The sequence below is a fragment of the Prinia subflava genome, chromosome 5 (genome assembly GCF_021018805.1).
Source record: "Prinia subflava isolate CZ2003 ecotype Zambia chromosome 5, Cam_Psub_1.2, whole genome shotgun sequence".
NCBI classification, from domain to species: Eukaryota; Metazoa; Chordata; class Aves; order Passeriformes; family Cisticolidae; genus Prinia; species Prinia subflava.
In genome coordinates, this window is record NC_086251.1 from 27,051,596 (window position 1) to 27,066,105 (window position 14,510).

The window sequence follows — 14,510 nt, forward strand, 5'->3', positions numbered from 1 at the left end:
GATCTTTTTCTTGGGTTTGCTTGTATATGCCAAGACAGGGTATAGGATAGCAAAGGTTTATTCTGAAGGGCATTTAATTCCTTCTTATTGCAGTATAGTAAATGTATAAGTAACAAATAAGTGGAAGAGAACAACACTAAGGAGGATGTAAGCAACAGGGTTTTTTTTCCTGAGGAATCTTTAACATCTTCCATGTTTGGAACTAGCTTGTTCAGTGCAGTCCAGTGAAATCTAATGACTATCCACAGACATCAAGAGGTGAGAAGAACTGGTGTTAGTTACCTTGACACGGCGGTCAATCTTGTAGCAGAAAGCTTCATTCCAGACGGGGTTTTTGCTGTTCCTGATGGTCCTGGTTCGAACCTTCTCTGCTGAGGCAGTAGGCAGCCACAGTGTCACATAGCAATCTGAAAGGGTGACTGTTCAGGGAGAAGATAAGCACAGTTAAAGTGTATCCAGAGAAAGAATCACTGCACAGTGCCCATTTAACCCTAATAAAATAAAGATAGCACAGCTGGGGCTTTCTTCCCAGAATATACAGGATTAGGAGTAAATAAAACAGACATCCTCACACATTTGCAATGCCTATTTCCACCTTTTCACTCTTATTCAGACATATTATTTTTTTTAATGTTACTTCATATTTGAAATTGCACTGTCCTCCATGTACAGTACATGTTGCATTTAGCTTTATCTTCATAATTATCCAAATGGCTGGGACAGGCAACACACCTCACAACCTTCAATCTGGGCTATAGAAAGACTTGTTTTCTATAATTTCTTCCCCAGATTTCATATCTTAGCTTAATGGAAGCCTTTATTCAAGTGCTGGCTTAACTGAAGAACAGATATTTTTGATGAAAGGTGTTCTCCCATCAAATCTGAAAAATTTGATTTATCACAAATCAGAATGTGCCTATTCCTTATTCATTCATATATTTGACAAAGTTTTCAGAAGTTGTGTGCTTCTCAGCAGTTTTCAGAAAACAAAATCTGTTTCATCACCATAATTAAATTACTGTGTGTTCAATTCCTTACTACTGCTCTATCTGCAGACTGGAGAGATGCTGCTGCCACTCATGTTCGGGGAAGGAAGCCATGAGTGCCAATGAAGACATCAGCTTCTCCCATAATCTGAGTTGTCAGGTTTGGAGGGACAACTCCAGGGAGTGAGAATTAACAACAGCATGATACAGGCACTGATGGCCTTTCTCTCACACCTGTGATGCCATCTCCCTGTTTCACATTAGCAATGCTCAACCAGTCACCTGGCTCTTACAACACCTTGTGAGTCAGAGGAGGCCAAATATCTCAGCTCATAGTCAATCCCTGCATCATGCTTGAAACGTGTAACAGTGTTACTACATCATATTAAGAATAATTACTTCATGTATTTCCTCTTTATCTTTCCCTAACAGATTTAGGTTTTCCTACCAGCCAAGATGAGCCTTTATTGTGAAGTTAACCATGCTACCACAATCAGCAAAATCTGGATTATGATTGTGGGAAGGAAAGCATTTCCAGAAAGAGACCTAAGTCACACCTGATCAGAAGACTGTGACTGATCAGATGTTCAGCAGAGGCACACATGTAGGTAGATGAAAATGCAAATGATTAATGATGATTAAATGCTACAGTTTCCATTTTCAAAGAGGATGAGACACTCTGATTACTTCACAGTAGCAATACAGGGATTTCGCAAATAAGTACACTGAGAAAACTTGAATTTCTTGGAACTGTTCAAGACCATCCCCCACCCCTGACAGGGCTTTGATCAACCTGATCTAGTGGAAGGTGTCCCTGCCCATGGCAGGGGAGTTGTTTTAAGGCCCCTTCCAACCCAAAGCATTCTATGATTCTATGCTTTGCCCAAGATCTCATAATGCAGCAATGTGAGGGTCCAAAACATAGTCTAGATTTTCAGGCCTCTACTCAAATCTATTAAAATTATCTTGTTCTGAAACATCAGTAGGGAGGAATACATCTAAAGCATTTTTATTTTTCATTAGTAAAGTAAATAGGAACATGAGAGTCAACAAACAAGAAGAAATGTTCACTTCAATAAATAAAGCACAAACACTTCAATAATGAGAAAATATACAGAAGAGAAATAAATAGTCATAGGGAACATCAAGATTTAACCAATAAAATTGGAAAGCTAAAGTGGAGGAAATAAATGCTAACTCAGAATTGCAACAAGCACCATACTTTTACCATTAGAAACAGGTAGAGAAGAGACATTTTCCCATAGTTGAAAATACTGAGGTTTCAAGGAAAATTAGCTGAAATATTTGCCTTATTGATGTTTCAGAAAAAAAGTAAACACTGCCTGAAACAGGCTTCCCACTGCAGACAAAGAAGTGGACAGGTTTTTCACAATAATATCAGTTTCTTCAAACAATAAATTTTCTGTTAAGAAAACAGTCTTGCTGAAAATCTTACAAATCTTTCTGCCAGATACACTTTAAACAAGTGATTGGGATGCCCAAGTTTTGAATTTGGGGCATCTCAAGGGAAATCAAGACATGATATTCATATTCTCTTGAGACCAGAACACAAGCAAGAGAGCCGTATGGTGTGGCAGACATACCAACAGGTTTAGCCAAAAAAGAACCTCATGATTCACTGTGATAAGGAGTGACTGTGAGCAAGCTGCCCTGCAAGGACAGGCACAAGGAAATGAAACACGGGCAGGCAGTACAGGAATACAGAAATGCACACTCAGTTGTGCACGTGGGTTTGTAGATGAAATTGCAGTGGTGGCCTTGTCAGAACACTAATTTGGCTGGTGCAAAACACCATGTAGGTATTTTCAAATTTGGATTTTGGTAAGTAAAAAATTGTGCATACAACTATAAGTTTGTGGAATGTATGCTTCTGTACATAAAAACAGAACTTTAAGAAACCCCTAACTTTACACCTTATAAGGCGTTCTCACTTTGTCTAATGAACCAAAGGAAAAAAGAGAAATAAGCAGTAATACATGTAATATTATACAGTACTGTTACATGGTGGAAGATGCTTAAGTAACCCAGAATACCATATCTAAGTGCAGCAGAGATTTCTTCCCTGACAGTAATTAGTAATTCAAAAATACTGTTGTTAAGGACAACTTCCATGTGATCTCACCACAACCCTCCTGCCAGAAACCGCCAAATCCAACTTCTGATAAGTCTTCCCTCTACTCCTGACCCATCACACCAGTTAAAATCCCAAAATATAGATTACATTAACTTAAAAGTTTATTACAAACTATGATGTGCTGCCTGAAATTCTGAGCATACCAAAAAAAAAAAATTATTTTGAGCCATGTTCAGCAAGACTTTGGAAAACGTCATGTGGACTTTTTCTGTTTGTTTTATATTTTTTAGATTTATTTATGTGGTCTTTAGACTTGAATTTTCTCATTCTCTTTGAGTTTATTTCACCTTTTCCTTTTGAAGTCTCTATTCTAGATATCCCTTTTTCACTTCCCCTTACTACACTTCACTTAAACACCTGTCAAGTGCTCAGAGTATTGCTTTGTTAATTTTTTTCTGACTTTTAAATGGCTCCATTCTGTAGGTTAAATAAATTCCAAGATACACTGGATTTTATCATCACTTCCTGCATATGTAAAAATTCTGCAGAAGTAACAGAATGTTTTTGCTTGTAAATCTGTTATTTTCAGAGGCTTTCCTACTGATTTTATATCTGCATTGCCAGTTTGCTCCTTTCTTCCATCCAGAAATTCTGTAGGTAATACTCAGGTTTCTTACTCAGAAATACAAGGATTTTCACTGTTTACAGAGCAGACCTCAGATCAGCAGCTAAGTCTTATGTCAGAAGGGTAGGAAATATATTTCAAACACTAAGATACGAAAAAAAGACATAAAACACATCTTCTTGCTTGAGTCAGTCTATTTAAATTTAAAAGGAGAAAGCAATCCTTCAGTATTAAAATAAAAATAATTCCTGCAAACTTAAGTAATAAATGCTTATATTCCTACACAATTTGAGAACAATAACATTGTCTAAATATTGTGTTTAAAAAGTTATAAGAACTATCCAACAATAGTAGAAGTACTTACGCAAGTCTGCCTTCCGGGCATTCCTTACTCTTAGTATTTTTACAGTAAGCAAGTTGAAAGGAGATACTGGTGCCTGCACAGGAGTTCAGAAAAGGAAAAAGGAAAAAAAAAGATGACATTATTATTCTAGTCTGCAGTCACAGACTATTGTAACCCTGAATTTTTAAGGACGTATATAGAACAAGGTTTTCAAGGCTGAGCCAATACAATTCATCAAATCAAGGGGAGAAGTCAAAAATCTGTACAAATTTTTGGCACAGAACTCTCTTCAGGTCTGAAATAGAAGCAATCTATTTCAAAATCAGTTAAGTTAACTATAGGTGCCAAGAGTTTGATTTGATAAAGAGCACGTCTTCTTATCATTGCTCCATTATTATCACAATAAACACTCCGAGAGCACACGTGTGGGTGTCCTCACCTCTTACACACCACTGCCTGCAGTGGAACAGATTGTCTCTGGGACACCAAATAGTGTCACAGGAGTTGTGAAAGTAGAGCTGTCCTGCTCCATGCACCAGCACAAGCTCCCACACCAGCACAAACTTCTGCACATAGCCAAAAATAGAAATGCAGGTGACAGTGACAAGATACCTCTCCTGGAGACTCTGGTGGACCTCTGATCTTCAGCTCTGATCCCCAGCAGAAAGCTACAAAAATCATCCCTTGATGATGGGAATTAACTCAACTCCACTAGATATAAGAAACCTTGAGCTCAGAGATATTAAGTCTATAATAACTCATAACCTCCATGGCTCATACTAATGAATCTCCATATTCCTCAGGCTATAAATTAACCCTTTCTCCATTTCACCTTTATGATAACTGCTTAATTTCATTCTCTCACATACTAATAGCTCCACTTTCATATATATCATCTTTCATTTTAAAACCGATGTATGTACAGATACCATTTCTCTTGACACTTGCTCAAATTGATATTTAACTTTCCACTTACTGATTCTGGTTTAGAACAGAAACAGGTTTTATTATGCCCCAAAATTTCTCTAATCTTTCTATCTGTACCAATTGGTAAGAACAAGGTACTAATACAGCCTGGGGGATGAGAGGCTGGAGAGCAGTGCCATGCAAAGGGACCTGGGGGTCCTGGTCCATGGCAAGTTGAACATAAATCAGCAGTGCCCTGGCAGCTGGAAGGGCCAAGCATGTCCTGGGGTGCCTCAGGCACAGCATCACAGCCAGGCAAGGGAGGGGATTGTCCCCTCTGCTCTGAGCTGGGGCAGCCTCACCTTGAGTGCTGGGGGCAGTTTTAGTTTTGTGCACATACTGTGGCATATTTAGCCACTATAAGAAAGACATGAAACTATTAGAGAGTGTCCAAATTAGGGCAAAAAATATGGTGAAGGATCTTGAGGGGAAGCCGTATGAGGAGAGGCTGAGGTGACTTGATTTGTTCAGCCTGGACAAGACTGAGGGGAAGAGAGCTCACTGCAGTCTGCAACTTCCTCACAAGGGGAAGAAGAGGGGCAGACCCTGATCTCTGTGGTGACCAGTGACAAAACCCAAGGGAATGGAGTGAAGTTAGGTCATGGGAGGTTTGGTTGCATATTAGGGAAAGGTTCTTCCTCCAGAGGGTGGCTGGGCACTGGAACAGGCTCCCAGGGAAAGGGGGCACCAATCCTGACCATGTTCAGGAAGAGTTTGGACAATGCTCTCAGGCACATGGTGTGATTCTTGGGCATGGTCCTGTGCAGGTGCAGGAGTTGGACTTGATGGTCCTTGTGGGTCCCTTCATGTTCAGAATATTCTGTGATTCTACCTCTACCCATGAGCCCTCTCTTATTTTCATAGATATACTATAACCTCACAAAGTTAATACAGTGTCCTAACACAAACACATGGGCTTTATTGTTTAATGCAAGTATTAAAGTATTAATCATAAAGCAGGAAAAGCAAAAATTATACACTGATGTTAACTAATAAAGTGTACCTTACTATTATTTCCCTCATACAGACTATATATTTTGCCAAATCATATGTCTTTTCAGCAGTATCACAGGACTTATGCTGAAGTGCTTCAAAATGCTCTGTCACAGTGTCAAGCCACTGGGACCATGACATGACAATAAGCCAATGTAATGAAGGAGGTCCTTGTCCTCCCCAATGAAAACCTCAGGACCTCTGAAAAGCCAGCAGAGAACATGAACTGCCTCCAAGAAATAACCTGAGTAATGCCTAGAGAGTTGCCTTGCACTTCCCTTTGAGCTGATAAGGGGCGAGATGCAGAGCTAAGGGGCAGTGAGACAGCAGCAGGAGGGTCAGAGCAGTCACTGATATGGGCACATTTGTCCTACATTATCTGGCTTGTCCAGTCTCTCACACAGGGCAGTTTTATGGAGCACAAGCTCGGTGTAAGCCCTGGAATTGTCAGGCGTAGGACATTTCAGTTGTTGCAAAGACTGTATCACACCCCTATCTGCTCCATTGTTTCAAATATGTCCACAAAGGAAAACAAGGATAGACACATCTTGAAAGAAAAAAGTTCTTTGGGGGAAAAAACAAACAAACAAAAAAGGATTACAGTCTCCAATCAAAAGCAACCAAAAGATATCAGGCCTGGACTACACAGCTGAAGAGCTACAATTACTTTTCTATACTAATTAAATATAAATGGGTAAAAGAGAGAAGCCCTCCTAGACACAGGGACCAGCAGCCAAGGCCTATCTTTTGCTGATAAATCTACTGACATGTTTTTTACATTTGTGTTTGGTCCCCGCTTTCTCCATCATAAAACCACATAAATTGTGGTTTTGACCTCAGAAGTTATGGAGCATCTCTCTTATCCAGAAAGAAGGAGACTTGCATCCTTTGATTACAGAAGAATGGACTTGGGCAGAATATATTCCCCATTCCATGAAGATGTTATTAATTACTGGGCTTAACACTATTTTAAAGGAATAACCTTGGCTCAGCTCTTGCAAAACAAGCATTGAGACCTTTACTTTGTGAAACTCAAGTGGATTGTGATATCTCCCTGGAGCCAAGTGCTACGTGGAGATAGGAACTATGAAAGTTGTCCCCAGCTTTTCCATGTTACCTGGATCTACCATTTATGCAATTCCCTACTCAGCACTTACAATTCCATTCTGGTGTATCTTACTCTCCAAACTTACAGAATCAATCCTCTATGTGCTTCACTCCATACTATAGCCTTGGAAGTCCAACCCTACAACCCCTAACTTTTAGGAGTTAGGAATGCTTTACCAATTCTCGTTGTCAGTGACTTACTCGAAGTCCCATAGAAAAACTTGTCCTGAACTGGATAATCTCCTAGCAATTGGCAAGGACTTCCACATCCTTGCCTTTAATGTGCTGATGTCCATATCACAAGCTGGGTAAGTTCTGAGGCCAGAAGCCTCCCAGGCCAGTTATTACACACACTTCAACTTTCAGCTTCTATATTTATTTCATCTGAGACATGAATCTTACCTCATAAACCGGAAACACAAGCCAGGCATTTTAATGATCACTTTTGAAATTACTTAAATATATGAGGCTGCAAATGCAAGACTTGGTCATACTGTCCTACGTCAGATAAAAATTCAATTAAGTCCTGTGGCACACTTGTGCAATCCTCACATATCTAGTCCAAGGGAAGTCAATAGGAGTGTTCACGTATATGAGTGCTCATCCATATGAATTAATTATATAACTGGTCTGTGAAACTGCTCTATTATAGTAAAGTTCCAAGCTTAAAAGTCTTTCACAGGATTCTTTTCTTGAGCAGCAGTATCACATAAACTCATATGACCTTTGCAAGTTACATCAAGAGAAAAGGAAGTTATCAAAGTGCATATGTATTTGGTGGAGAGCACTCCTCCCTTAACTTTCTCATGAAAAAGAAATAGAAATCTCATCACTACTTTAAAAACTGAAAACCAGCAAAGAAGTCACCTGTCAGAAAGAGTAGCAGCCCTTTAAAACACAGATCACTGCCCCACTTCTGACCTCGGTCAGGTATGTGACACATTTTAACTTCAAAGAATTTTGGAGCCTCAAAGGCAGGCAGGATTTCATTACAGCACTATGTCCACCACCTCAGGCAAAGTCAAATGTGTAAGAAACACTTTTCCTTGCACTGCTATTCTGTATTTATTTCACCCATTTTAAAACACCCCATAGCTGGGTCTTAACAAGTCAATAGAAGCCCCCAAGTTTGTTTTGGAATAAAAACAAATGGAGCAGCACTGACTTAATGGCTGCTTCTTTCCAAGAGCTATGCAAAACTTCTGTGGCTTCAGACTGCAATTTTCATGTGGGTTTTTTCTTTACCTCTTCCTGTTTGCAGCTCCACAGCTGGATGTCTTAGAATGAATCCAAATCTTGTAAGAGAAACCAGGTCAAGTATTCCCACAATTCAACGTGGGCTTTTTCCTCAAGATCACATCAGTCTTTATCAGTAATTTAGGTGATCTAAAAAGTGTTGCTCTTTTGACTGTCAGTATGAGGGCACTACCAAATTTTTCTCATCAGCTATTTTACGTATTCTTTTTAATTTATATAGCTGCTCAAATTGAAATGCCATACAGCCTATCAGTTGCTCTGAAACTCACTCTGACAATGAAAACTCATTTCCTTAACTGAGCCACTGAGTAACAAAAAGCAACTCAGGTATACTAGGCTTATTTACTTATCATAAATACCAATTTTCATGGAAAAAAGAAAAGTAAAAAAGTTCAAGTCCTTCCTGAATTTTATTTCTGTGAACCTTGGAGATTCAGGGCAGAAAGAAGGTGCTCTGGGTCCTGCTCTAAATTGTAGTTACTGTATTCAGGTCAGTTCTGCAACCCTAAATACCTTGAAGATAAAAGTAATGATCTAAAGCCATGGAATTGTACAGGTCTCACACATAGGGACCTAATAACAATGTAAAAAAGCACTACAGATAAAAAAAATCAGATTGATCCTCTTAAACAAAGGCCAGAACTCAAAACAGTAATTTTTATGATTCTAGTATACCTTTTAGGGCTGCAAGGCTATACACAGAGACCTAAACATCTAAACATCATTTTAGGTGCTAGTTTTTGAAGAAATTCTACAAAGTCTTTACCACAGCATTTCACTTTGAACAGAGAAAACAAGTGACTCTCAGGCACAAACAGGCATCCGACACTATCAATAACAGCAAACCTTCACAAGGCAATCACCATTTAAAAGATTTTACCACCATTTAAAAGATTCTCTGTATCACTCTGATCACATTTATGTGGATGCAAAGCTGGGAAACCCCTACATCACTGAACAAGGGGCAAAAGCCCATCTTGCAGACAGATCCCCAGAGAATTGCAACTGATACTGGCAGCCCCAAACCCACTGCAAGTGTCAGAAGACAGCCTCATCCTGCTGCCAGTGCCGTTGTTCCCATTCACTGGCTCATAGGCGCTTATCTGATATATTTTCCTTTATGCTAATACCTCTTAACATAAATGTCAGCTAATTGCCCAGACATTTTTAATTTGCCTGTCCAAAGAATTAATCCTGAATCCAGCCTTTACAAAACACGTTTTGCTCCTTTTTCACCTTCAGAGAAGTTTGGGAACTACTCCCACTCCTACTGGGCTGATAAGATGAAGATTGTCAGGAGACTGAACATGCCACATTTATTCCACCATTTTACCTGTAAATGCTGTGCTGCAAGCTCTAGGACAGATCATTACAGTGCAAAGAAAGGCTACAGGGAATACCAGAGCACTAGGAGCAACTGGAAGATCCACATAAAAGTTCTTCTCATAAAGGAATAAACTATAAGAAAACGGGAATATTTCATCCAAAGAAATCAAAACACAAAAGAAGGGAGTAATTTAAAAACTGATATAGTTGAAATACAAACCAGCCCAGATAAAACACAACACTGACATCATAAGCATCAGACACCGACAGCGGTCAGACTATTTAGAGCTTATGGACAGCCATGGCAATATTCCATCTACAGAGCTCAAGTCGCAGCTCAGCTTCTCAAAACTCAGTAAACTTTGCAACACAGTTTTCCCCCGAGCCATTCAATTCCTAAAATTTTTTCTGGTGATCTACAGTCAGCACTGGACAGCATTTAATGAAGGGCCAGCTAATTGCTACCTACCGTTCTCACCGCTGGTGCTGAGGAGCTCGTAAAAGTCTAGGAAAAACAACACAAGGCAAAGTTAAGAAAACTAAACTACACGTTCAGAGCTTACTTTAGGCTGACATGTCAAAACATCTCCCATTCAAGGACACATTTAGAGCTGTGCTCTTTAACGACACCATTAGGTGCTTTACCGAGCACCATCACAACTCTCTGCCAGCTTCTTATTTCCTCTTTTGTCCGTAGGGAAGCACAATAAGCACAATGTTGTTAGCCCAAAATGTAGCTTGAAAATGCAGGTGTGCCATGAGGTTCTGCAAAAGCCTAGACTAGGAAAGCCATCCTTGCAGCAACATCTGAGGAACAGCAAACTCAATTTCCTTGGACTGCCCACACAACACAAACCACTCATTCTCCTTTGTGATCAGCTCCACTGGAATACCAGATGATTTTACCCACTTTACACTTGCTATCACCTTCTTTTGCTTACCTCACTTGTACTTAAATTTGATCCCATTGCAGCCCCAGTTGCATGTAAGTCCACTGTTAAAGGTTACCGAGCTGTATGGCTGGCAGGGACTCCTCATGCAGGTTAGGGGCGGAGGAATAGGGATTTTATGACGAGGCTCTCCTGCCCCACCCCCTGATTATTTCCAGTCATTAGGCAGTCACCTCCCTGCTTCCTGGAGCCTATTAGAGCACCTCAACTGAGTCAGCAGAATGAAGAACGATTCCTTTTCTACCAACTGTGATGTTTGGGGAGGATGCTGAAGCCCCTTTCTGCCCAGGTATTGCCCTCTTGAAATATTACTGGTAATGAAAAGTTTTGCATTTATGCAACAGCTCTAACCCCCAAGCAAAGTGCTTCTGATTAATTAAATCACAGCTCTCAAAGCATCTCTACACTGCCACCATCATGCTGCAGGGTAGCAGGGAGATGTCAGCAGCTTCTTTCCAAACCATGCACTCAAATGCCTGTAGCAGTCTTCCCATAGCAGCACAGTTCAGGTAACTCCTGCAGTTCAGCAAGGTGACTCAATTGTAATGCCAGAACTGAGAGACTGCAGCACCCATGCTCCCCTGAAGCTAATCTGGGCATCTCTGTGCTACCTTTAGCAACCTCAACACATGCTGAGTATTCTTTGCCTGGATATTTATTGTATATATAGAAAAACGTTAATCCATGTTCAGAAATCTTGCAGTTTGATATTAAATCAAACAAGAGGGAAGGGAGAAGCTATTAGCAACAGGTGAAACGTGGGAGTGGAAGGGTGAGGCAGGAGAGAGGGCTGTGCTCTCCTGCATGGGCCCGGGGAGCACAGCAGCTCACCCATCCTCAGAGCTTACTTCAAAGGGATCTGCGTGTGCTGGCTCTCACAGTGAGCCCAGCAGACACACTGTGAGAAACTACAGGGCTCAAAACCCTCCCTGACTGCTCTGCACCTCAGTGTACTGTGACTCACTGCCCTGTAAAGTGTATTAGAGTAGCTCTAAACTAGCATACATGTGCAGGCTGGTAGATTTGGGAGCATGCAAGAGCCGACTCTGGCTCTGCCAGACTCTTTCTGGCCTCTCTGACAGATGATAGGAGGCAGCAAGTACCCAGTCTTGCATCACGAAATGGAAGAGATTATTATAAATCAATCTTTCTTGTACTGGTGTTTAATTCACTTGATGCAGGCAAAGAAAGCAACCTTGTAAACTGTAGTGGGTGCCACCTAAGTGCACTCCCTTGTGTCAGGGAGGCTGGTATCAAAATAATTCTGCACAGAGGAAGAGAGGAGGTGTCCAAGGAAAGTCACCAGAGTAAAATCCTCTTTTTATATACAAGTCGCTTCCTTCCATGTTGAAGTCTGTGTGATAAACACATGTGATGCCTCTTCAGAAGATCTTATTCAAAATATGCAGTGGTAGTCTCTGGTGGTTTCCATCTGGAGTATTTAATGGCTAGCTGCTTGCTCCATAGGCACACTTTACACTCAGAATCAAAGGAAAATGGCTCACAAACATGAATCTACAGCATCTGAAATGTTCCTTAAAGGAACAACCAAAAGATACTTCCAGTGAACATGTGGAACTCTACCCCAAAGACAAAATATCTTGTGTAACTTCTGTCTTTATTACTTTATATCTCTGTTATATCCTTAGGAAAAAATTCAGGTTGAGCAGTCACAGCTGAGAATCACTTACTTGCATTTTCACAAAACTAGTTCTTTCCAGCTTCTGAATGAATGTTCCCTGAAAATATTCCAGTATTAAAATTTAAAGTAGGAATCTGTTTTCATTAAAAACATCTGCAAAACATCCTCTATCAAAAGAAAGAGGGTAGGCTATCCAGCTCCCCTTTCCCAAGTTGTCCCAGCAGATATGAACACCTATACACATTTATACCATCCCACCTGTTTCACAACCAATACAAAACTCCCTGACACTACGTTCTCTTACCCACACTGTTTTTAAGATCTATACCTGAGACAGCACTTCACAATTTATAAAATTACTCCAGAGTCAGTGCATCTTATCCACTGAATGGTTTCCTGATGTTCAGACTGTTTTCCTCATCTAAAAATAATGTCATCATTGCCATACCCAAAACATGTTCCTAAATAATTCTCCCTCTCCTGCTCATAACCACCATCAAGTTTTAGTTGTCATTGTCTGAACCACTACCTGTCCATGGCACACAAGAAGGCTTTGAGCACACTATCTTTTAAAGACCTGGCATCTTTGTGGAAGCCAAGAGCAACGATCTCAACAGTTTCTCATTCACGCAGTGAATATGTGACAGAACTAAGCACTGAATATCAGCACTGAGAAAAATTGATGGCTTATTCACTGTTGTCTACTACCCACCTGCTTAAAATAAAAAAAAAATTAATTTGCAGTTTGTCCCACTGGACTTTTAGAAGTAGAAATGTGTCCCTAGGATTACAATTTCAAAAAGATTACAAATTCCAAGGTCATGTATCATGTTGTATTTTTTCCATTTTTCATTAGTTCTTCCACAATTTAATGACAATTTAAAAGAGAACCATAAATCCATGTCTGAAGTTACCCAAAGTCTGAAGAACCATATATTGCCTCTTTTTAGCAATCACATTTCTACAGAAATAATTTTAAATTGCCAGAGATCATCATATACATACTACTTACACTCTTACTGGATTTTTGAGGTCTAGAGAGACTGTGTAACTGATGACAAAACACTCAAAAGTCTCTTTAAAGCTCTGAGCAGTAACAAGGAGAGTAAAAAAGAAGATGTCATTCTCCTCTGCTTTTCATGCACTTTCAAGTGCACAATTACATGCCCATGATTTTGCATCTATGTACTAATTAAGGCAAGGGAGAAAATATATCATTCTGATCTAAACTGGCCTGCTGCAAACACTAGTTTCCCCAGCATGTAATTGTATATCTGACTGCAATGGGTTGCAGGGAGGAATAACAGCTGCTTTCAATACCCCACAGTTACCTTATGTACCACTTTGTCACCTTCTGATAAGCAGGACTACAGAAATGTATGACTAATGGGGGACTTCATCTTATTGCAAGAGAATATCCTTGGGATGACAATGGGAGCAATCATTTACACAGCCTGAACACAACAGAAAGATGGGTAAATACTCAAAGCACATGCTAGAGGTGTTAAAAAATGATAGCCAGATGTCACATTAGAAAATAATTACTCAGTGTTAACAAATTAAGCCATTTAACAAATGTTGTGTCAGATCTGTAGCTGGGGATTTTCCCTGGGTATTGCCTTTGTTTACCTTATTTTTGTATTATGTTTCCACAAGCTACAAAATCTCTAGACCTCATCCTGCCAGTCAAACAAGAGCAAGCAGCTCAAGTCAAACTCTAGTTACACAAAGGACTTGAACTCAATAATCTCCACAGACGAGGTGTACCATGGATGACAAGTGTCCCTTCCCGATCCCAAGGTGTCAGATTTCAGACTCTGAAAAATTTAACTTTGCTTGCTTGCTAATTTTTGGCCTAACACTAATTTTAAGGAACTCTTTGGTATAAAAAAACCAAACAAAAACAACCAAATTCAAACCCAAACAAAAATAGCTCCCCCATATATATATATATATATATAACATCCACATTAATATGATTAACATGTTGGCATTTTATTTTCATGTTTCTATGTACCACAGCGTCAAAACACATATTCAAAACTCTACAATATTCTTTCAGTCATTGGAGAGAGAGATCACACTAGGTGGAGGGATGGGGGATAACACTTTTGCTTAAGACACTATTCTGATTATGACATATACGAAGGAGGGCTTCTGCTTTCAAAAGACTATTGAGAAACTGCATTAAAACAACTCCACATGCCCTTGATATGTTTT

At 39.8% G+C, this 14,510-nt stretch overlaps 1 protein-coding gene across 1 annotated transcript in view; it reads right to left on the reverse strand.

Annotated features, from left to right (window-relative positions):
- Positions 1–10,737, reverse strand: part of LOC134551237 (cytosolic phospholipase A2 epsilon-like) — a 32,954-nt gene extending 22,217 nt beyond the window's left edge. Inside the window, exons 1-4 of the mRNA XM_063398593.1 lie at positions 10,640–10,737; positions 10,168–10,203; positions 4,071–4,143; positions 283–419 (exon numbers count right to left, since the gene is read on the reverse strand). Of these exons, the coding sequence (XP_063254663.1) occupies positions 283–419; positions 4,071–4,143; positions 10,168–10,203; positions 10,640–10,666 (273 nt within the window). The 5' untranslated portion in view covers positions 10,667–10,737. The remainder of the gene's footprint in view (positions 1–282; positions 420–4,070; positions 4,144–10,167; positions 10,204–10,639) is intronic.
- Between the last annotated feature and the right edge of the window lie 3,773 nt (positions 10,738–14,510).